This window comes from Medicago truncatula, chromosome 4 (genome assembly GCF_003473485.1).
Source record: "Medicago truncatula cultivar Jemalong A17 chromosome 4, MtrunA17r5.0-ANR, whole genome shotgun sequence".
NCBI lineage: Eukaryota > Viridiplantae > Streptophyta > Magnoliopsida > Fabales > Fabaceae > Medicago > Medicago truncatula.
The window spans coordinates 48,520,841-48,546,451 of record NC_053045.1 but is presented as its reverse complement, the minus strand read 5'-3'; the positions used below and the strand labels follow the sequence as shown (position 1 = coordinate 48,546,451).

At 31.1% G+C, this 25,611-nt stretch overlaps 2 protein-coding genes across 2 annotated transcripts; both read left to right on the top strand.

The window, feature by feature from the left end:
• The first annotated feature begins 6,224 nt into the window (after nucleotides 1-6,224).
• On the top strand, nucleotides 6,225-8,973 carry LOC11406264 (plant intracellular Ras-group-related LRR protein 5). Its single transcript, XM_024782781.2, has 3 exons — nucleotides 6,225-6,953; nucleotides 7,496-8,412; nucleotides 8,685-8,973. Exons 1-3 carry the CDS (start codon nucleotides 6,449-6,451, stop codon nucleotides 8,805-8,807), a joined length of 1,545 nt encoding a protein of 514 aa, XP_024638549.1. The 5' UTR covers nucleotides 6,225-6,448; the 3' UTR covers nucleotides 8,808-8,973.
• A 9,101-nt stretch (nucleotides 8,974-18,074) lies between these two features.
• LOC11413431 (eyes absent homolog) lies at nucleotides 18,075-22,007 on the top strand. Its single transcript, XM_003608575.4, has 6 exons — nucleotides 18,075-18,212; nucleotides 18,801-19,082; nucleotides 19,173-19,340; nucleotides 20,785-20,878; nucleotides 20,960-21,154; nucleotides 21,335-22,007. Exons 2-6 carry the CDS (start codon nucleotides 18,837-18,839, stop codon nucleotides 21,586-21,588), a joined length of 957 nt encoding a protein of 318 aa, XP_003608623.4. The 5' UTR covers nucleotides 18,075-18,212; nucleotides 18,801-18,836; the 3' UTR covers nucleotides 21,589-22,007.
• The last annotated feature ends 3,604 nt before the right edge of the window (nucleotides 22,008-25,611 follow it).

Here is a 25,611-nt window from a genome sequence, read left to right as displayed (position 1 = left end):
AGTGGCTTTGGTTTGACTTGAAAATGATTTTTGGTGTTTGAGATATGATGAAAATACTCCAATGAGGTCTTAGTGAAATCTTATGAAAATTCAGCATAACCATTTCTAAGTTAATCCAAAACTTATGGGATAATTTCAAATCTCAAAACTAGAAGTACTATGAGTTAAATTAAGGTGTTTAAGAGTATTATACCTATGTTGTGAGTTGGTCCTTGGGGTAGAAACGAGGTTGTTTATAATATTAATGTTCTTCAGAGAGTCTGAAATTAAGATGATTAATATTGTTGGTTATGTGAAATAATTATATGCCTTATGTGGAAAATGTAAGATGTTTAGGTTGTTGATGCTTTTCATTAATATTTTTATGTTGTGAATTGCTTGTGCTGTTTCTGTTACTGTTGAATATTGATCAAGTTGCAGATGTTGGTTTAAGTTGTCTAAGTTGTCGTTCCAAAGTATTGGAGTCTTAAGTTGTTGATGTTGTCTAAGTTGTCGAAGTCGTAGTTGAAGCTGTTGTTGGTGACTGTTTATGTTCAGATGTTTTGTGGGAGGTGGTTTACTCTTACGTTGTTGTTTTATACGAGGTGGTGTACTCTTACGTCGTTGTTTTATAAGAATTGGTGTACTCTTACGTTGTTGTTTTATAAGAGGTGGTGTACTCTGATGTCGTTGTTTCATAAGAGGTGGTGTACTCTCACGTAGTTGTATTGACAGGTTGACGTTGTCATCTTCGAATCATTGAAGTTGTTGTTGAAGACAAACCATGGAATGTTAATGATCATGTTGTCGTTTATATTATTATGAGATGATGATTATGTTGTTGTTTATATTATTATAAGATGATGAATATGTTATGTTGCTTATATTATTATGAGATGATGATTATGTTGTGTTGTGTATATTATTATGAGATGAAGATTATGTTGTGTTGTTTATATTATTATGAGATGATGATTATGTTGTGTTGTTTATGTTATAAGATTATGTTTATGATGTGATGATTTATGATGTTATATGATGATGGTTATGATTTGATTATTATGTGCTAAGTGATAATGTATATAATGTGATGAATATGAAGTTAATAATGATTAGAAGTTGATTGAGTTATTAATGAAATATTATAAGAAGATTTAATGTTATTAATTGATGAAGTTTAAGTTGTTAAATGCTTTTGATGAATTATATGCTTATTATTATTGAATGTGGAATCTCACCCCTTCTGCTTGGAAATGTTGCTCTTCGTATGAGTAACTTGCAGGTGATCGAGAATAAGTTGTTGTTAGATTGCTGTCGTGAGTGGACTATCTTCCACATGTATCTTTAGGTGCTCTGATACGTAACGGGATGAGAACTTTGTTGCATGCTTTTCTATTCCTTACGTATTGTTTAATGAATTTTCATAAATAAGATGTTGATTGGATTTGTATGAGATATTAATGATGAGGCCTTCGTGCCCAAGAATAAGACTGTTTTAGATGTTTGAATAAATTCCGCTGCAAAATATTAATTATTATGTTGTTGAATTTTGAAGGATAATTAGTTAATTATTCCATTTATGATTTTAAGAAAAGAAGTGTGACATTCCGTTTATGTGAATTACTCTGATTAATTAAATGAAATTTTTATATTGGAAAAACGGGGTGTTACAATAAAGCTACGAAATTTTTTTTCCATAGTGTTACATGAACTATATTCTCACTGCATAAGGAAAGACATATTTCATGTCATTATCAAACTTATACAAAATCCTATCATCTGATGCTGACAAATTAGAAAATAATACCTTTCATCTTTCAACACAATGTCCGTACACAGTTTCTTTCTAGTCCCAATTGAAATTGTCTTGACAATCTCATGAAGAAGCCCGATGATTTCTTAAAAAAAAGTTACTATTATAAATGTTGGATTTTAATTAATGCCATATTTTTGTATAAGAATACAATATTTTTGGTGTCTTTCAAAAGGATAAGAATTTATATTATATGATATTATATTTGTTACATTGTTGGTGTCATGGAAACATATATGTTTAGTTGTTTTGAATAAGAAAAAGATATGCATAGTTTGTTACAATATAAAGGTGCAATATATATATATATATAGGGTGCATATCATGTGAGAATGACAAAGTTACGTGAGAATGATAGGAATAATTATGGACCTTTGGATTAGAATTGATGGTAGAGATTAAAATGTCATATTTAATTGCTCACATTCCACCCTCTTTCTGTTCTTCTTCCCCCGGCGTCACTTTTTTATTTTCATTCCAAATTCACTTTGGTTGATTCCTAAGTTTTAATTTGTTAACCGTACACCACACATTTAAATTCATCAATATATGAAATCAATTTCACAGCTTTTTTTTTTTCAAAAAAATAATTCACAGCCATTTTTTGTTTTTTTTTTTTTTTTGCTATGAGATTCTGAAAATTAATTTGCCGCAATTTTAATTCATGAGAAAATTAAGTGATGACAGTCCGTCATTCGCTATTTTGAGAGTCTTTTTATATGTATTTTGATCACAAAGTGGAGTTCACAAGCAAGCTTAAGCAGCAAGAAAAGCAAGAAAAATAGAAGATTTTGAAGAAGGCAAAATCGTGCCACGATTGTTGAAAACGTGTCACGATTTAGAACACAAGATGAGGTTCATTCGACATTGATTAAAACGAGTCACGATGGCTATTTCGTGACACGATTTTAGGAACCTTAATTTGAAAGTTTTACTTTTTGTGGTGTGAATTAAACAAAAGAGGAAAAGTGAGTCCAGGAAACATATCATAGTGGCATATATTTTTGAGTTGATAATACATGGCATGGTGGTGTCGCTAGCATTAAGAAAACTAATTGGGCCTAAATTGAAGAGTGACAATAATAGGTCACGTGGAGAAATTGGGAAACAAACAATTTGTGGAAAAGAAAGGAAGTAGGTTACACACATGAACCTATAAAAAGAAAGCTGCTGCACAAAGGAGAAGGACGTTTTGGAAAAAGAAAAGGAGACGCTCATTCAAGCTACCGGGAGAAAAAGAAATACGAGCACATGATATGGAAAAAGAATAAGAAAGAACAGTAGCGATTGAAAAGTAACTCGGAGTAAGGCCGGTGGCAACGACGGAACTCTATCGGTTTATTTTCTTTACTATGTTGTTTATTGTTCTTAATGCTTTTTATATCCTGATCAAATATAAACATGATTTAGTGAGAATGAATTAGTGAGAATGAATGACTACTGACCATAGCTTTCTACTTAGAGAGAATTGAATTGTTCTAATAAACAGGGTTAGTCTAGGAATGGATAATCGTTTGTTAGTGATTTTAGGTTAACGTTCTTAAAACCTTCAAAGATTATTAGACCACCTAAGGAATTAGGGGCTGTAGTTTGAGAAGAGGGTCCTAACTCAAGGGATTGATTAGGACTATTTTGTTAACTATCGTGGAACTAGAAAAGCATTCATAAGAATAGGTGCAGTATACCAATTAGGGGAACATAGATGATTCGAAAGACCTGATCTCATCTCTCTCTTATTCTTTCCAACTCTATCTTTATATTCTGTTTATTTAATTTTATGCAAACCAAAACTACTGCCTAGGGCAACTAAAAGAAATTTATACATCCTAAATATTTACTTTATTGCTAAATTGAGATTAACACGGTCCTCGTGGGAACGATATTTTTACTACTTCGATAGTATTTGGTACACTTGCCAAAATATTTATCATTAAGTAGAGCCGTAATTTCAATTCATGAGACAAATAGGTGGCGATGAAGAAGTAGGTACAGATAGGTGGCGATTGCGGGATTCCGATCACAAACCGGCGGTGGTTGGTGGCGACGGTGTGATTCGTGGAGAGTGTTGGGGTTGCCGGAATAGATGAGTGGGGGAAGATAATAAAAAAGATGATGTAGCGCAACCAGAGAGAGAGAGAGAGAGAGAGAGAGAGAGAGAGAGAGAGAGAGAGAGAGAGAGAGAGAGAGAGAGAGAGAGAGAGAGAGAGAGAGAGAGAGAGAGAGAGAGAGAGAGAGAGAGGAGAGAGAGAGAGAGAGAGGAGAGAGAGAGAGAGAGAGAGAGAGAGAGAGAGAGAGAGAGAGAGAGAGAGAGAGAGAGAGAGAGAGAGAGAGAGAGAGAGAGAGAGAGAGAGAGAGAGAGAGAGAGAGAGAGAGAGAGAGAGAGAGAGAGAGAGAGAGAGAGAGAGAGAGAGAGAGAGAGAGAGAGAGAGAGAGAGAGAGAGAGAGAGAGAATGAATGAAAATAGATAGAAAAGATGTGTGTTACGATGAAGATGAAAATGATGACAAACATATTGACTATATATAGATTTCATTGTTCTAAGCCGGAAGAATTACCAAACTTCATCTAAATGAAAAGTGTCCAACTTTTTGGAGTAACATTATTTTTATTTTTGAATATTAATGAAAAACAAACTTTAGAATGCAATGTCCCAAAAAAAATTGAAAAGCAAGGCAGTTGTATCATGATAGAATAGTAAAAAAGAAATAAAAAATGTGATAAGAATTGATTAAATTACTATTCAATAATAAGAATATAAAAAACATGATCATAAACTCTATTATATTTTGATAGTCGATTTACAAAAATAAGTATGGTTAGTAACAATTTGCATGATGTTCTTGTTTTACACAACGAACGAACTAGACACGGATAATTCACGCGACTATGCTTCATGATTCTTCATATGAATTAATTTATGAGATGTCATCGAATGAAAGGAGTAATGATGAAAGGAGTAATGAGATGAAAATGATGCAAGTTTGATCGAATATATATACATATATATATATAGGGAAAATGACAACCAAATTACTTTTAAACCTCTGATCATAATCATAATACATAATAATATGATGATGGAAAAATTACACATGTTAAAATTTGGTTGGCTTAAAAATATCATGTGACACTTGTTATTATTGGATTGGTTTTATGATCACATTGAAACATATGAAATAGAAGAAGCATATAAACTATTTTCCTTTGTCATATTTAAATTTGTCATTAATAGAAAAAGGTAGTGCTAGTTAATAGCATTTACACACCATAAACAATTCATTTTAGTCAACAATTTTATTTTAATCACTACAAAAATGATAAGGATAATAGATTTAGATAAGAGGAATATGATGTTAGAAAAATATTAAATGAGTTATTGCATTTTAAAGTGCCATGTGTACTATTGCTTTTAGGCAAGACAAATGTTTATAATAGAGATAGAGATAGAGATAGAGATTTCATCCAATAAGATAGTGAATGTTAGAGAGAGTGTTGAAAATAGTGTTCTTAACATTCTTCTTATAACTAAATGGTGCTTGCATCTGATATAAAAGATTTTCTTTTTGGTGTTGACCCTTCAATTCATCAGACAAGGGCTTTGAAAATCCGAAGTTTACTCTGGAGGTAAGTAAAGTCAGATAAAAATTATTTCGCTTAAGAATTGAACTCTGTTTTTCTCTATCAATTAATCCTTAGATAAAGTTCATATATTATTTAAAGACAATCACTTATTTATCAAATAGAAACAATTTAGAATTGAGCTCAAATTTTTGTTTTCTCTTTAGGAAAATACAAACAATCACTTACTTAAGGGTACTCGTTAAGAAGTTTTAAAAAAAAAATTATTTAGGAATGATGCATCGAATACATTGAAAATTTAAAAAGTAATTTTTTTATACATAAAACTTATACATTAATTTTATTTTTGAATCCTTAACTATTTTTAAATATGATTGCTCATTAATCTGTTATTTAAAAGATTTAATCAATTAATAGTAAAACAAGATTGTCATGGAGTCGATATATCCTTTATATATAGCAGGTTGCTAACTTAGTATCACCTAAAACCCAACTCTTTCTTTCAAACTAGTTTAAATCAAAGGGTAGTAAATGATTTTTCTTTAAAACCCAACTAATTAAAAAACAAAACTAAAACCCTTTATTTAAAACTAACTTCAAATATTAAAAAGTGTTTTTTACTCAAAAGTAAGTTGGAGTAAGTTTTTTGGTAAGTAGTTTGGTGGTTGTATCTCACACATTTTAAATGTGGAGAAATGAGATATTCAGAGTTCGAATTCCGATCTCTACATATATTATACATTGTTCATAACAACTGAATTAAGTTTAGCCGAACATATTGGAGTAAGTTAATATAACATACAGCTATTTCAAAAAAATATAATAAAGCTCAACTGTACGAGGTTAGCTTAGTCTTGTCTTAAACAAAGTAAAGAAGACAAGGACCAAACCAAATCATCAGAAAATTTAGGTGTACATAGCAACCATTTCTCTGTTTTTCACAACACTCACAAAATTTCTGTCCTTTTTTTCATTTCCACTTTGTTTCTTTCTCCCAACCCTGTTCCATTAATTTCTACAACTATTTGTACATAGCCACTCCAAACTCTTCTTCCTTCTTCCACCATATCAATATTCATGGCCACCACACCTTATCCACAACCACCTTCACGTGCCTTTCTAGACACAATACAAGAAATCACACAAATCTATTCTTCACTTCCACCTAGACCTTCTATAGAAGAAATAGAAGCTGCAACGTCAACGCTTGACACTCTTAACAACGTGGAACAAACGAAACTCCAAGAAATTGCAGTACAAGAAAAACCACAAGATGTTCCTGAAGATCTTTTCTATGTTCTCCAACAACTCAAGAACACTATGGTTCTTTTTCAAAGTCATCAACAGAGAAAAGAAGCTCTTCACCTTCTTCAACTTGATAAGATGTTTCAAACCTTTGGTGATCTTATTCAAAGAGCTTCTGAATTGGTTTCTCCTGATGAAGATAGGAAGATAAAGAAACTTCCCACTTTATATGAAGATGTGGTTAACTATGAAAAGGAGGAAGAGGAAGAGCCACAAAAGAGTCAAGATTTTGAAGGTGAAAAGGGTTCCTTAGTGCATAAACCGTTTTTGTTAACAGGTTAGTTTAATAATTTTACTTGGATTATTGATATCATGAGTTTGAATTATGTATCTTATGGTTATAATCATGTGTTGTGTCCGACACATATAATTACACTGAATTATGTGATTTTCTCAAAATATTAGCGGTGTCGGCGTGTCATGTTGTTTCCGGTATTCTGTTCGTATCGGTGCTTCATAGGTTCTAACTCTTTTGGCGTCTCTTGTCTCACCAACTGATTCTTATTAACACTATCATGGATTTGGTTGGATTTAGTGTTTGTTTCAATTGACTTATTTGAGTTTATCTACCGATTTAAGCACTTGTATGATTGTTCGTAAGTTGTTTTCAACTTATTTCCATAATCACGGCAGGCTAGCTGATGAAAATAACGTATAGCTTATGTGAAAATAGTTTGACTCTATTTCATGATTTTTTATATAAAGTTTTTAAGTAAAATTTATATGATAAGTATTTATGCTATTAGCGCTTTATTAAGCTGTTTGTTGAATCAAAGGAAAAACAAATGTATTTTATTTGATTTGACTATATTTTTGTAGGAGATGGAAGCATTGAGAAATTGAGTCTTATGAAAGTGGCAACTGTAATTGAAAATTGTGCTAATAATAAGGACACAGTCCTTGAGCTTAGAGGGAAATTAGTGGATCAAATGGAATGGTTACCACTATCAATTGGAAAATTATCTGATGTTACTCAAATAGACTTATCTGAAAACAGAATCATGGCTCTTCCAACAACAATTGTAGGTCTAAAGGCTTTAACAAAGCTTGATCTTCATTCAAACCAACTCATAAACCTTCCAAACTCATTTGGTGAATTGATAAACCTTATAGAACTTGACCTACATGCCAATAAATTAAAATCACTTCCTGATACTTTTGGAAAGTTGACAAATCTCATTGATCTTGATTTGAGTACAAATGATTTCACACATTTGCATGAGTCAATTGGGAGTTTAATCAGCTTAAAGAGATTAAACGTTGAGACGAATAAGCTTGAGGAACTACCTTTCACAATTGGAAATTGCACTTCACTAACTGTGATGAAGCTAGATTTCAATGAACTCAAGGCACTTCCTGAGGCAATTGGGAAGCTTGAGTGTTTGGAGATTCTCACTGTTCACTATAATAGAATCAAGATGTTGCCTACAACAATTGGAAATCTAAGTAATTTGAAGGAACTTGATGTTAGTTTTAACGAACTTGAATTCGTACCAGAGAATTTCTGTTTCGCGGTTAGCTTGAAGAAACTAAACTTAGGAAAGAATTTTGCTGACTTAAGAGCATTGCCAAGATCAATTGGAAATCTTGAAATGCTTGAGGAGTTGGATATAAGTGGTGATCAAATAAAAGCTTTGCCCGATTCTTTTAGGTTTTTGTCTAAGTTGAGAGTTTTTCGGGCTGATGAGACTCCTCTTGAGGTACCACCAAAAGAAGTTGTCAAGTTGGGTGCTCAGGTAAATATAAACATTTTGATGTATTATAACTTGTATTGAGTTCATATACACTGTTGTTGTAAATATTTTTTACACTGTCTATCAATCGTAATCAATAGATCATACAAAATGTTTGACTTCAATCATAAATACTTCTAAAATTACACATAAAAAATGATTTGTTTTGTTTCAAAACTAAAATCTTCCAATTGATCATGTCTACAATTTTTGTTTTGTTTCTATTCTTTCAACGACTTTATTTACTCAAATTATTTTTCATTGTTGGTTACCAGGAAGTTGTGCAGTATATGGCTGATTATGTCTACAAGAGGGATGCAAAACTCTTGCCATTAAAGAAGAAAAGGAAGGGATTTTGGTCATGGTTTTGTTCCATATTTTGTCCTCAGCAGGAATGATGTTCAAACAAAACCATGTTGTTGGTTCATGTTTTCTCAAATTATATTTCATCTATTGCATATGTTTGGAACACATTGTTGTTTCTTGTAAACTGTTTTCTCAAGACATGTTTTGGGTTTGCCTTGTAAATAAGTGATTTTAACATTTGATTTTGATTTTCTGTTATTCATGTGTATATAATATGAATTTTTGTTTATAACTTTGATTTCTTTTGCTCTTGTCATTTGCAAATAAAATAATTAAATGAAGGCAAATGCTAACAAGCTATGAAACATCGACACATACACAATATTGATACGTCGACATCGGTAATAGTTTAAGAAAATGTAGGAATTAAATGTAATTATGGTCTCGGTTAATAGTCTTTTGTTACAAAACTCATCATCTTGATCTCACTCAAGGAATTAAAGGTTAAACATTAATTAATAGAGAAAAAACCTTGTCCTCTTAAAATAAAAACTATAGTAATGTCCCCCTTCATGTACCCTTGTATCCACATGAACTGGCAGGAGACCAAGTAATCACTTGAATCTCAAGTATAGTTCGTAATAATTTATCTTCTCGAGCATATGCGGATTTTTTCGTAAATGAATCATATTCATAAATTTATATATGAAATGAATCAATGATATGTCATCATAACATTGTTATTGTTAATTGTTAATAAAAAAGACGTGTAGATAAATTTAGAAGAAGGAATAGAAGAGTAATCAGATACCGTTCATAGTTGACAAATGACAATGAATTTTTTAATCCATAATCCAATATCATTTGGATAAAACCAAACATGTCAGCATCGATGGTTGCAAATCTTTGTTTCATATTCTTATCATAGAATGAAGAAAATGAATCAAAATTTATACTTAATTAATGGTTAATGATAATAAAATGATTTGTCATCAGTTTTCACTTAAATGGTTGATTATATAGATTGGAGAAAAGACAGAAGCATTTAGAATAGAAAGGTGTTGTGTCTGATATAAGTCCTACCTTAACCGATGAAAATGTCGAAATTGTTAGGCTGGACGTCATGATCGGAGTTCGAACCTCGGTACCTTCATTTTGTGTGTTAGTTTATGATGGTTTTGTCATCTCTTTTATCTACCAAAAAAATAAAAATAAAAAGAAAGAAGGTGTTGTTGTTGTGAAACCATGGGCGAATCCTTTTGTAGGCATGGGGTAGCTTGGGCTAACCCCAAAATTCTTATTTCTATTCCAAGTATATTAATATAGTTAGCTACCCAATAATATATTTTTAGCTACTTCAAATAAAATCATTTACAAAAAATTAGCATAAATTAAAATGTTAAAAAATTATTATTTGATTAATAAATTTATTTGACTAATTATGACATTCTGGTCTCTACAACAGTCAAACAAAATGAATGATAGTTCAATACAAATAGCTTATTTGTTTACGTAAAAAGAAATTGTTAGTCTATTTATCAAATATTTGATTATGAATATATTTGATTTATTGAAGCCTAATTTTATAGAGATTAAAGATATTTAACCCTTGAATTTAATATATAAAATTCTAAAAAAGTTAATTTTTTTTGTCTCAAAAAATTTCTTTATATTTAGCTCCCTCATGAAAATTGCTCCGGCTTCGCCGCTGTGTAAAACATTGAGCTTAAACCATGGAATTATACTATTATAGTGTCAGCAGAGAATAAAATCTTGGGCCTCTAGGGCGGCTCTCAAGAATGTAAAAGATGACGTTCATTTGATCGTATTAAATTTGACAGGAATCACTAAATTAATTTGATGTATTGAGTTTGACAGAATCAGTAAGTTAAGTAATTTTGTAAAAGTTACATTTCATAATTTCAACAAAATTCCATTATTTTATCCAATCTACTGTTATATCGAACATATAATTAATCTTTTATTGGTTTCGAAGCATATTGAACATCATTATAATTAGAGGAGTGTTATTTGAACAACCAATTTGGTTGACAACTTTTGTGACAACCATAATTTTAATTTATAAAGAAAAAATATGTATTTGCACAGAAACCAAAACAATAGAGAGATAAGTAAAAATAATGTGAGTATGAGAGAGAAAGTTGTCACAAAAGTTATCATTAAATGGATGTTCAAATATGATTTCTCTTATAATTAACGGACAAATATGTTTCTTCCTTTTCTTTTAGGATGTTTCTTCTTTTTCTTGGTCGGCAATACTTTATGTTTCTTATGTAGGAAGGAATAGACAAAATAACTTGATTAAAAAAATATAAAAGTATTTTGTCAAAAAAAGAAAGATAAAATAACTTAAGAATCATCGTAATATTGATAGAAAACTTATTTAACAAAGATAAAATGAATTTATAATTGTTTTAGTCTTTGTCATTAGAAGATGTTGAGTACTTTCCTAATATCCTTGTTGTTAACTGATTATCGATCGTCCCTTCACCTTAATAGCATCAACATTTATTTATATTTATTGGTTTGGAATAATGTACGTGGTCTGGATTAAACTACAATTTAAGCAAATACGTTGAATGTATCATTTTTTTTTAGTAAATATATCATATGTTGAATGTACCATATATCATATCGTACACAACAATCTTATTTGCTATTTTTTTTTCTTTTCTTTTGGCTCACAATCCACATCAATTCACTTATTTTATATTTAGTTATAGATTAAGATACAAATAAGAAACCAATAAGTCAATCCAAAATTAATATTACAGATATATTCTTCAAAAAGAAAAAGTAATGATGACAGTTTTTTTTTTTTTTTTAAGATAATGATTACAGATATTACAGCCACCTGAGTATTGGTTGTGATATATGTTGAGCGAATACACTCTTTTTGAATCTCATCACGAACAAAATGACAATCTATTTCAATATGTTTAGCCCCCGCTCGTTAAATATTGGGTTTGCAGCAATATGTAAGGCGGCTTGATTGTCACAACAAAGTCTTATCGGATTTGGGTGTTGTATGTCGAGCGCTACCAACAACTCTTTCAAGTTTCAACCACTTCAACTCACATGTGGTGACATCCATCGATCGATACTCTGCCTCCGCCAAGGAACGAGAAACCGTATGTTGTTTCTTAGTTTTCCAATATACAGGTGAATTTTCAAGTTGAATGAACCATCCATAAAGAGACTTACGGGCATTGGCGGAGGCACGTTGATGTCAGGGGATGCAGCTGCATCCCCTCAAATTTCAAAACCCACACTAATTTTTTTTTCATATTTTATGCACTATGAACCCCTGAAAAATAAGTGTTGCACCTACTTACTTTTAAAATCCAATAGTCAGCGTTACGCCTGCTTTCACACACACCAATAGCCTTTCAAATCAGTTTTTTCTTCCGTGTCTAATTTAGTTAGTTACTACCAGTATAGTATAGTATTATATTATACGAGAAAGTCTTAGATGGACACAATCATATATCAAAATGATTTGGGTACACTCACAAAACATTGAAAAATTTGAATAAAAATAAAATTAAATGATATTAATTGATGTGATTGATTTATTTTTGTTTTAGTTTTTTCATCTTATATGAGTGAGTGTGTCTAAATCTTTTTGATTTAAGGTTGTGACTATATTAGACTTTCCTTATATTATATTTTGCTAAAGATATAATATTGTATTATATTTTTTTTTTTGAGAGATATTATTATATTATATTTATTCAATATAGATGTAAGAATATTACCGTATACTCACTTTGGTCTTTATTATAAGATGTAAGAATATAATAGTATAGTATTTATTCAATAATATTATATTACCATATACTCACTTTGGTCTTTATTATAAGAAAAGAATATCAAAATCAATGCAATTATTAATAACTGTAACTTTTTAAATATGTTCATAAATATATTGTAAATTTTTTTCGTAAAGCATTAAATACACTCACTAATATTAAAAATAAATAAATGAGAGTTGGAAAAACTGTTATAATTAATAATTATAAATTAAAAAATTATGACATTTTCTTATAAATGGTACTAAAAAGTTGTTTACTTAGCGCAGGGGATTTGTATTTTTTTCGCACCGGCTTTCTCTTGAAAGGTTACAAGTTACTTGCAATAATATTGGGTTTTAAAAAAAAGTATTAAAAAAGTCTAACAATTTCTTATAACAAGGATCAAAGATTATAATTATTAATTAAAGTTAAAAAGTTTTCACTCATTGCTCAGGGCATAGGCTCGTCCCTATTTAAAGGAAATTTGTAGAATATGTTTATATTTTTTCAATACAATATAAATAATATAATATAATATAATTTTTAGACACATGTGGCGCACACACAGATATATATATATATATATATATATATATATATATATATATATATATTAAAGTTCAAAAGTTTGAACTCTTGATCTAGGGTCCTGGCAATGCCACTAATTGTGTATGGTCATCAATATAAAAGCCTTTGCACATTGCACTCATTCAATAATATACAATTTCTACTTCATAATAGACTGGTTGTGTATGGTCATCAATGTAAAAGCCTTTATGTAACATCCCAGACGACCTTAAGCATTGCCGACTGATTCCACAAATCAACACGAGTTTTTTCAGCGTATTTTGTCCTCACTCGAACGCTTACCGATAAACTTTCCGGTAGGTCACCCATCCCAAATTTGCTCCAAATCAAACACGTTTAACTATGGATCCTTCATGCAATGCTTTTGCTCAATTTAGAAATAAGGGTAGTATTAGAGAACAAGTTCTATGCATATTACATTTTTTCGTACCAAGATACATTATCCATATCAATGCCAAGGCTAAAGTTCTGCTCATCATTTTTTTGATTTTGCCAATTTGATATTCATCGAGGAAGACATGCACACAAGGATAAGATTATAAGATGAAAAATCAAACCATAAACAATACCAGATAACCGTATATTAAAATATAAAAAAAAAAAAAAAAACAGTTTATTTGGGCAAGAGTCACAATTAAAAGATGGAGAAAAAAAGGATTGATATGAGGAAACATAAAAATACCAGCCACATTACACAGTGCCTTCTACTGCAACAAGTGCACTTAACGAAACATAACAATGGTTACTATGTACATAAAACAAATCAAAGTGGAAAATATGAGTTTGACATTCTTAACAAAAAAATGTTTGATTTTAATGAATGAAACTTTAGAAAAGAAACAAATTGTGAGAATGAGAAGGTGCATAATAATCAACACTCTTTTTTTTTTTTTTAAGGAATTATACTAACACTCTTTATGAGATTAAAATATAAGTAAAAAGGATTAAAAAATAAAAAATCAAATATATTTCATATAAATTTGAATTTTTTCTTTCTTTCTTATGTATCATTTTAAAAAATAAATTTAGCAAGCTTAAAATTATTATTTTTACCTTGTCCAGCCCCGATTGTAAGATTAAAGGTAATCTTTTCACAGTTGAATGATCATTTTTGAGAACTTTCCACAGTTAAAGGATCATTTTTAAGAACTGCTTTCACCTTTGAATGTAGACTGTATACTATAGTTTGTTCTCTCCTCTTCCTCATTTCATAATCTTTGCTGGTTACATCAAATAATTTTAAAAAAAGAAGTGGAATAATTTCATTTTTTAAAGAAAGTTAATAATTTCATTTCATTTCAAGGATCAAAGGTTATAATTATTAATTAAAGTTAAAAAGTTTTCACTCATTGCTGAGGGCATAAACTCGTCCCTATTTCAAGGAAAATTGTAGAATATGTGTATATGTTTTTCAATACAATATAAATAATATAATATAATATAGTTTTTAGACACATGTGTGCGCGCGCGCACACATACACACACAAATATATATATTAAAGTTCAAAATTTTGAGCCCCCTGATATAGGGTCCTGACAACGCCACTGCTTACGGGTTAAAGGACAACTCCCCCAATCCGAATCACACCAAGCATATACATCTGTAAATCACTATCTGACCTCAACATTATTCCTTGCCCAGGATTACCTTTTAAGTAGCGAACCACACGCAATGCAGCCTCCCAATGCGGCTCTCGTGGTTGCTGCATAAATTGTGCGAGAATATGCACACAGTAGGACAACTCTGAACGTGTCGTAAGATAGATAAGTCATCCCACCAGACGCCTATATCACTCAGGATCAGGGAGACAAGGTCATTCAGCTAGAGCTAGATTATGATTTTGCTCCATTGAAAATGAGGCAGGCTTTGCTCCAAGTAAACCGGCCTCAGAAATAATGTCCAGAGCATATTTACGCTGACACAAGAAAATCCCTTCAGGACTTCGAGCCACTTCTATGCCCAAAAAATCTTCAACACCCCAAGTCTGTCATATGACTAGTTCACCAACTTTTAGCTCATTAGGGAACAAGTATTTTGCCTACACGAAAGCTAGACAAAACTTAGAAGTTTAATACTTTCAGGTCCAGATTCAATGAAATTGAGGCATTTCTTCTCATGTTCATGATCCATTCATTATAACGTGAAGTAAATTTTGTTTTAAAGTAAAAAAGCTACTTGCATAGATAAAGTAACCATGAAACACAAAAATATTTTTATAAATTCAAGTTCGTCCAAAATATAAATACAGAAAAATGGAATTTCAAAAGAAATACATAAAACCTCAATTCGTGTAAACTGTATAAGGTGTTACTGTTACTACTAATTTACTATCTACATCTTTAATAAATACTACTACCATTTCTTTATCATCCTTATTAATATTAAATCATTATCTTATAAGGTGAAGAGATAGGACTAGCCACCACCTATAAATACAAGTTTCAAGAGGCATCTCATATCAAGAGAGACATTTTAACATACTCCTCACAAATTGTGCGGACATCTCGAGCTTAACTCATAGCGGATGACCCAACAAATTTTAAATTAGTTCAAATAGCACCTTAGAAAGTTTGAGTTTGGTCTGACTCTTCCCTCCAAAATTAAATAGTAAAGTGAGGACCATCCAATATACAACTTCTCAACAAACTAGAATACTGCCAAGTATGCTTGGCTTTAGATATTGTGAAACTTTCAATACTAATTGTGTGTACAAAATATTTAAGTAAAAGGACCATTGGGAATGTGCCAAGTATATGCCTCTACAAAGTAAGCACTCACAGTCATGATAAAAACAGAAAAATCACCTATCTATCTCTGCCAGGGACGGACCCAAAAAGTTTAAGCAGTGTAGGCCAATGTTATATATATAAATTCACTCAAATAGGAACTAATGAAGAAATAAAATAATAACCACAAAACCTTTCAGCTTAATATTTATTTATATCAGTTGGACATATAACACACACAAACTCATAAAATAACTATGAAGAACAGAGAAGAGAATTTATTTTGAACACGCTAATTTTCATTCACTAAAACTTGATATTACACAATGACTATCACATGCCTTTATATAGGCTTGGTTTCATAATACATAGGCTAAGTAAAATTCTTAATGATCAGAATCTAAATCTAAATTGAAAACTTTAAAAGAAAAATGAGTGTTGAAAATATATATAGATATATATGTGCGGGGGTGCATGCGCGCGTGTGCGTGTTAAAAATAATATTTAATATAGATATTATCTACCAATTGTTAGAGATTATAAAATAACAAAATAATATTGAAATGATACAAATATAAATTAATTTTTTACTTTTACAAATTTTAATTACACACTAATTGTCTTAATATATTTAGAACAACCGACATCGAAATCGATTGATAGTAATTTGAAGATAAAAAGAATTTAAGGTTTAAATAACCAATAAAATACCTAACATCGAAATGGAACTTACAACATAAACTATGATTCTTCATCAGCATATCACTTGAACTTCGAGTGAACATATTTATAAAATTTAACGTACAAAAATATTTTCATAGATTAAAATATGAGGCCTAATACGGGGCCTAAAACCCTTGCTTTAGTGGTAGCCCCTTGGGCCGACCATGTTAACATCATACAAGAAAAATATAAAGGACACCATATAGCCAATAAAACATGGCTTTAATCCAATAGTACAATTGCATTTTATTGCTTCTCGAGCCATCACAGCAAAAATATTGGTAACCATGAAATCCATAAATGAATTCAGGGTTAATTAAGTTTTTAGTCTCTATAAATATTCACAGTTTTTTTTTTAATCTATACAAAATAAAATTACACTTTTGAGTTCCTGTAACATTTTTCTTAAGCATTTTAGGGACAAAAAATGTTGATGGAAAAATTTTATAAGGACTAAAAATGATGAAAAAAATTTATAGGGGCTAAAAATGTTGATGAAATTTTTTATAGAGACTAAAAAATGTGATTTTATTTTATAAGGACTAAAAACAAAACTGTGAATATTTATAGGGATTAAAAACTTAATTAACCCATAAATTTATACTAAATTTTATTAATTTATCAACATTATTTTCATATGTTTCTACGTCAATTTGGTTAGATGTTGTCGGTCCTGTTAATGTGGCTATAAACCCAAGCATGAGCATGTGCGAGACATTGTGTTGAAGATCATTCTCATATGGTCGTAAATAAATAGTTCTCTATTTAACTGTATGATGAAAATCTTCAGCATGCTGTCAAAATATATAGATAGATAGATAGATACAAACCATGATGAAGTTATGAATTTGATCTATAGATATGAACACCAAAAGCATGATGAACACCTAAAGATATGAAAATCAAGAGGTTTCTATGAGCTCAATCTTGCTGCCTTGGCAATATGAATAAGTCATTTGGCCAGACAGCATGATATAGTTCAAAGCAATTCTCTTGAAACACCTTGTTGCCTTTTTTATGCTGTTTTAAACTGTTTACTTATTTAGTGAGTGGCGTTTCACCAAAGGTTTGGACGGTTAGTGGGGTGTTTAATGATTTTTTGGACGGTTAGACGGTGGAACACATTTTATTTAACTATAGTTATGATCTAGGACTTGTTTAATGCTATAAATAGGCTTACATCTTCAACAAACTCCTTCATTCTTCACTTCACCTCTTTTCTTACTTTTTCTTCAACATTTTTTTAGGAGTGTTTACGGTGTCATGGTCATTGTTGCCTGTTGTCAACAAAAATCTTTGACATCAAAGAGAAACACAAAAAATCAGATTTTGTTTTTATTCGGATTATGTAATCCGAAAAACACTAACAATCTGTTTCGAATTATGAAATCCGAATCAGAAGTATTTTGGTCATTTTTACAGGGCACATCAGAATAACATAGGGTGGAAAAAGTATAGGGTGGAAAAAGTAATAGTCGTGAAGAAGTGGGCTACTCACTCGGCCCATGAAAAGAGAAAATGAGAAAGAAAAGGTAAACTGAGATTGAAACTGAAATGGTTGAATAGTGTGATGTTTTTCTTCTTCTCATTCACATTCACAACGCTACGTCATCGATCGTTCTTCTCTGCAACCACCTAAGCAAGGTAACTAACTAACTTTCCATCTCTTAAACTGTAACTATACATCCATATCGAGATTTTCAACCTTTTCATTTCGTATTTTTCACGCTGATTCGAATCTTAATATGTTTTTTTGTTTTTATAATTAATATATCACGCTCATCCATTTTATTGATTAAAATTTCTGAAATCATCATAAGCTCATATTTACACCGTTGAATTATTCTTTCAGCTCAGGTTTGATTAATTTTGTTCAGCAATTGAATGTGTGATTAATGCTATAACTGTTTTCATTTTTTTTCTTTCTAATAAGTTCTAATTATTCTTTTTATTGTATTGTTTTTGAAGAGTTATGTATTGTATCCTTGTGTATTATTGATAATTACCGTGGTGTTGAACAGCAGCTATAGCGTCATTATAGTTTTTAGCTTAGCAGAATTTGAACAAATTATTTTTGTTCTGAGAGACTATAGCTAAGTTGCGTTGAAATTTGAACAAACTGCTATTTTCTGCGATATGTGTTTGACAACGCTGGATAATGATGTCAATATTGAATGGTAAATGTGTAAATTAAAGTAACATTGTGCAATGAGTCGTGATGTTTTCCTGCAGGGCATAGTTAGGTTAGTATCTTGAGTACATACTTGAATGTCGGCTGCATCTGGGACGAGTGAGGAGGAAACACGAGTGTCTTCCGGTGACAACATTCATCCTAGGCTGGATGTCTATATTTGGGACATGGATGAGACCCTTATACTGCTCAACTCTTTGCTGAAATCATCGTATGCCGAGGCTTTCAACGGTTTGAAAGATGTGCAGAAAGGCGTCGAGCTTGGGAAGATGTGGGAAAATCTCATTCTGCAATTGTGCGATGATCATTTCTTCTACGAGCAAGTAAGATTTGGCTTTCTTGTCCAAGTATTTTCTATGGCTTGTTTTCTGTTGTGGAGAGTTAGTTTGATGTGGGGGGTTTTTGTGCTGCAGATTGAAAGTTACAATAAGCCATTTCTTGATGTTCTGTCCAAATATGATGATGGGAAGGATCTATCTGATTATGACTTCAACCAAGATGAATTAGGCCCTCCGCTTGATGATGCCAACAAAAGAAAACTTGCATACAGGCATCGAATCATAGCCGAAAAATACCTGCAGGTAAAACTTCTGGAATTGATTCAATTATCTGCTACAGTACTTCGCTTCATGTTTTTTTGATGGACTGGTTTGGTAAATATTACATGGTTAGCTAATTAGTGAGTTAGTGAAATAGTTGGTTACTTTCTGTTATAACTAACTGAACTCGTTTTTGTATGCTTCAGTTAGATTCAGCTTATATATAAACTACCCCTCTGTACATTTCGTTCTTGAATCAATAATCATAATATGCAATTTCTCTCTCTTCTTAAGCTATGAGTTAGTAGAGTTCTTTGTCATATGAGTAAACCATATAATTGTTTCGTTTTATGACCGTTGTTTAAATATATAAGTTTCTAAAACATGATATTTTTTATTTTACAAGGTATCATGATTTTTTATTGAGTTCTCTATTTACTTATCTATATTATATTGGGCCTACTATCTAGAAAACCATAATGTAATGTATATATGGCTGAATGGATTTCAAAACAAGTTTTTTGAACATTGCGAAACTAATTCACTGTTGCAAACTTTGTAGAGATTAAAAAGGAACTTACAAAACGTAGTGTTTGGAGTGTTATTTGTAGGCCTACTCTTAATTTAGATAGCCGCGAACTTAGGGATGGTATTTTGTTGTGAACATTCTGAAATTGAGTTGCAAAACTTGCAAGTGGCTTGCCATTTATTTTCCTGTCATAACTTGTTTATTGAAGGTTTATGGGTTGTATATGATATTATGTGATGAATGGTGTATCTTTTCTAGTATGCACTGTTTATGTAATTTTTGTATTTATTTCTATGGTAAAGTTGTTTTTTCTTATATGTTGTCTTAGTATATTTGCTGAGTTGGATAAATTTTTATAACATTTTAATAAAAAAATTTAATACTGCTGCACCTCCCTTCATTTAACCTTATTTTAAAACATGAAAATGTTTACAACTCATCAAGACACGGCAAGCTTAGGAAATTGGGTAATTGGTCTCTAAAGAATTGATTGAGTATCCATATTGAAGATTTAATATAGGCTACTGATAAAATAAATATTTAAATTCTGGTTTTAAAAGATCAATAGTTGCAAGTAAAAGTTGACAGAAGAAGGTAAGATGAAGGGAGGTGCAGCAAAGTTTCAAACAAGTGCTCATAATACACTATTAGACTCACGAGCCTTTAAAATTATTCAACCATACAAATGCTAATAGTGTATTAGATTATTCCATACAAAGATTAGATTATTCCATAACTCTTTAAGCTTCAAAGTTTCAAACAAGTGCTCATAGTACACTATTAGACTCTCGGGCCTTTGCTTATAGATAAGAGATGGTAATTTGGTTTCTAACGATGGAAGTTTGATAGACTTCGTAAAGTAATAATCTAATCTATTGAAACTTAAAGAGTTATGGTGTAACCATACAAGTTTACTTCATTTAAGGATAAACTTAATATTCTCTCTCCTTGTTTCAGGGTTTACATAATATTTTAGATCAGGAGACAATAAAAGTATGGAACAATTTGTATAATAAAACTGATGAATATACTGACAAATGGCTTTCATCAGGTATGTTTTGACAATTCAATTATATTATCTTTTGTTGCATGACCTGTATTAGTTATATCTATCTTGTTTTATAAATTTCAGCACGGGCCTGTTTGACGGAGTGTTCTGGTGAAAATAAAGACGTGGTTTCTTCAATTACTTATGCCAACACAAGCACAGACTCAATTAATGCAAAACATCACCATGTGAATGTTTTAGTTACAGCTGGATCATTGATACCATCTCTTGTAAAATGCTTGCTCTTTCATCTGGACAGCTTAATAACACATGGAAATGGTGAGTAATTTGCTTCTCTTCTGATTACTACAAATTCAATGTGACAGAATAGATTTATTATGCCAAACATCTTTTCAACCATTCAAAACTAGTAATCATATTATATTGGGGCGAAGAGTTCAGTCTGTAAAGCGAATCTATATTACTTGCCAGTGAAAACGTTGTATTATCTCATTTCAGTGTACAGCTCCTGGGAAGTGGGGAAAATTCAATGTTTCCGATGGATCAAGGATCGCTTCAACCATCCCAATGTTCGCTTTTGTGTAATTGGTGATGGATGGGAAGAGTGTGAAGCTGCAGAAATCATGAAATGGCCGTTTGTTAAGATTGACCCGCGACCAGGAAAATCTCATAGGTTCCCTGGCCTCACATCCAAAACAGTTGGCCACTATTTCTCTGTGGTGTATCCAAACAATGACAATGACGAAGAATGACGACTCTTCATGTTATCTGACCCTTTTCCAGGATCCTGTCTGTTACGCAAAAAAGGGAAGGGAAAAAAAACCAGCAGCATGGCCAATTGTGTTGCCAAGTGTATATATTGATGCCATGTGATGGCTGCCACAACTTAGATGTTAACGGCTCTTGTTGAGATCAGTTTGAACTATTTTTCTATGACATGGCTGGGTGATCACAAATTTAGAAGTAGATTTGGATGGTTAATGAATGCAGATCATTTACCTCTTCTCATGTATATAAGATGTTTCAAAATAATATTTATGAACCTTATCTAGGCCACCAGCTCATCATATCTCACTTTTATCGTTCATTTAGCTGTAGGAATGTGGGAAAGCATACTACTATTAGCCTAAACCAAATGGAAATTCGTTCATCTGCAGTCTGAAAAAATAAATCACACCTCTTGCAGTTATTATCACTTTTTTTTTAGTTATATAGCAAAGTTTGCTTTTGACACATAATAGAGATTAAATGATATGCACAATGGTGTAAAGTTTTGTAGTTAATATCTGAAGCGGTGCTTTTTTGTTTTTCTTTATTATTATTTTATTAAATGACAAATGTTAGTTGGTCAAACAGAGGACCTAACTAATTTAATCTCTTAGCTCAACCAAGTGAACTCTTCTTTCTTTTATTAAATTGTTGAGGATCCTGATACAAATCCGCCAAAAGGTCCTAAAGTTTACTTTTGGACTATGTAAAATAAGTTAGACTTTGCTTCATTTGTTATCTATTTATAAGAGAGATACAAAAAATACACATACGATAACAAATGAATATGTAAATGTTGGGAATCGCTAACATGCACACATGAAGAATGTGGTGAATGGTGCACACGTAATTTCAATCTTTGGATTTATTTATCCACACATAAAAAATTGTTTTTTTCTTTGGCACTTTGTTTCATTGCCTAGTTGCATGCCTGTATGTTTTTTACTTTTTAATAGCAACATGCCTATATTCTGAAATATGTGGTTGTAAATTTTGTATTTTTACGTGTTTGGTTGAGGTGTTTAAGATTATGTAGTAAGTCGAGTAAATCAAAGTAGAGGGTGTTCAAATTTTTAGAGTAGAGGAAGGTCCGCAAAAATTATAAGAGAAATTATTAAAAGTGATTTAGAGATATGATATTCAATATAACACTGCCGTCATTTAATCCATGCAGGAGTGAGAGTGATGGAAAATAATGTATTGATGGTCCCCATATGAGTGTGGATAAATAAATTTAGAGGTTGAATTTACTTGTATATGTATCATTCACCGCATGCCTCCCTTTTGCATGGCCATTAGAAAAAGAAAAAAGAAAAAAACGTTTATTTTTTTTGTTTTGGTAGATAGACGAGATGACAAAATCATCATAAACTTATACACATAGAATGAAGGTACTAGGATTCAAACCCCGACCATGATGTTCGGCCTAACAATTTCAACATTTTTATCAGTTGAATTAGGATTTATGAGACAAAAAAACGTTTAATCTTAATATCTTTGTAATAATATTCTGAGGTCATTATCAGTTTTTAATTTGCTGGACCTAAAAAACAACTCTCAAAGGTAGTAAGTCATATTTACATTTGAATGGTATTTGCCAATTAATTTGGTTTTATGCTGAACGACGGGTATTAGTCCAATCTCCCTGCAGCACGCTTAGCTTCCCCACAACAATTAATAATTTGTCTCTTTGCCTAAAGATAAATTGTATTTATATTAGTATGGTTTTCCTTTGGCATTGGGATGCACTATTTATATGGTTCTGACAACATATTTGCTACAGTTTATTTTCTTTGACTCATGCTATAAATTCATATTTTTATTGTCCTTTACTTGTTTAAGACACAAAATACACTGATTTGATGTAAGGATAAGATGAGTAGATATGGATCAGGTAGGGGCTAATCTTCCAAATAAACACTTTGCCCATCTAATCATCTACTGTTAAGGATAAATGACATGAGGTTTATTTGGGCTTGCGAAACTGAACTATGAAATGCATTTTCATTATCAACTTTGGCTTGGTACGGTGACATTGACAAGGACACTTTCCTTTTAAAACTTCTTAGACCATCCCCAATGGTTTACACCATTCAAGATTCATTTTTTCAATTTTCAACACTCCACGTCATTTTCTCTCTTTTATTCAACACTTATTCAACTTTTACTCTCTCCAATGGTTTTTCATTCAACACTCTACCCCACCATTTTTTATTTTTTATTCTTATTCAATTTTTGTTTTTATAATTACATAAAATTATCGATTATAATTAAATTAAAATAATACAATTAACAATTTTTTTTATTATTTTTGGAAAAACAAAATTTTGTAAAATAATTTATTTTTATTTTCTTAATTTAAAATGCAAGTACAACAAACTAAGCACGCGACACAAAAAATAAGATTAAAATTTCACTTAGTTTGCTAATAGAAAGATAATAATAAGATGAAGATAGTGAAAAACTTGGTTTTTTTCCTGTGTCCAAATCAAATGAACCAAGTCTCTATTTATAGAGAAAAAAAAATCATGAATTTTGGTATTTTTTTATTTTTTTAAAAATTAATTTACAACGAAATAATTGAGGTCAAATTATTAAAATGATAAGAATCCGAACAACAAATTAAAACGCCCCACGTGTCCCTATCTATCCAAAACGTGTTTTCTCTCTCTCCACCTTCTGAACAGTCACGCGCCCTGTCGGCGCGTGTGATGCACGCGCCCGTTTTCAAGCAATAGCAGCGCGCCGTGTGGCATCCGTGACAGTATTCAATTGTGTTGAATGCATTCATCCTCTCTCTCATCCATCTCACCATTCAACATGCATTAAACACACCATTGGAAGAAAAAACCATATTGAATGCTTCATTAAACAAACCATTGGACATGGTCTTAAATATATATACTCTATATAACAAATGTGTTATAAATGTAAGCTTTTCTTATGATTTGAAGTTTCAAATATTAGTTAGTAACATCCTTAAAATATTTGCTTAAGTACAATGTAGGATTTGTAATTTTATTTTATTTATGTAAATGTCATTATTTATGTAGATAAAATAAGATATGAACATGATTTTTTGGTCAAGTGTGAATCAAAATTTGCGGCTATCCACGAAAGTAAAAAACTTATTATGCCAAATAAAATTCCTAACAAATTTTGTTGGAGGTCTCACAAGCATATTGAGGGAATCAATAAATTTGTGTACTATATGTAGGCAACGATGTAAGAACGACCTTGGCAAGGTGACTAGACCAGAATTTTTCAAAACTACATTTCCAACAAGCAAGTTTCGAAACTACATTATCATATATTTTAAAGAAAATCTCCTTCATTCCTCAAGCATTTGATATTGGTGAGTTGTTCAAATTGAAAAAGAAGAAAATCAAGTGAATTTAAACAAATTAAATACTTGGTTCTAATTAAGTTAATACATAATTTTCACAAAAGAATCTCTATAAACATGTGAATGTTCTAACCCTAATAATTAAAAAGAGAGCATAAATAAAATCGGCCAAAATCTTGCAATTTGCAAAGTATAGAAGAGGTGAATGAATAATTGAAGGACATGTCTAGAACAACAATGGGATAGGAATATCCAGTTGGGATCAGAGTCAGAATGCTGAGAAAATCCAACAAGACTACTAGTACAGCTTTGTGGTCCCCCTCTCTTGTAATGTGGCCTATAGTTCACAAAATTAATGGCACCACCCATGCTTCACACACAGGGACTTTTATTATTATAACTTTTCATTTTCTCACTATCTTGACAATTCAAATTCGATGCATACACTATAAATTTTCATGTAATATAGTTTTCTATTATATTGTGACCTTAAGAAAGTTTCATTTTCTTTTGTTTTCTATTATATACTTTGTGACTTGTCGCTTTTCATTTATATAATATAGTATCTAAAAAGATTGTATATATTCATGATTGTCCACTTATACACCAATATTCTCTGAAGGATAAGAACACCAACTACATTTTACTTGTCTCTAAAGGC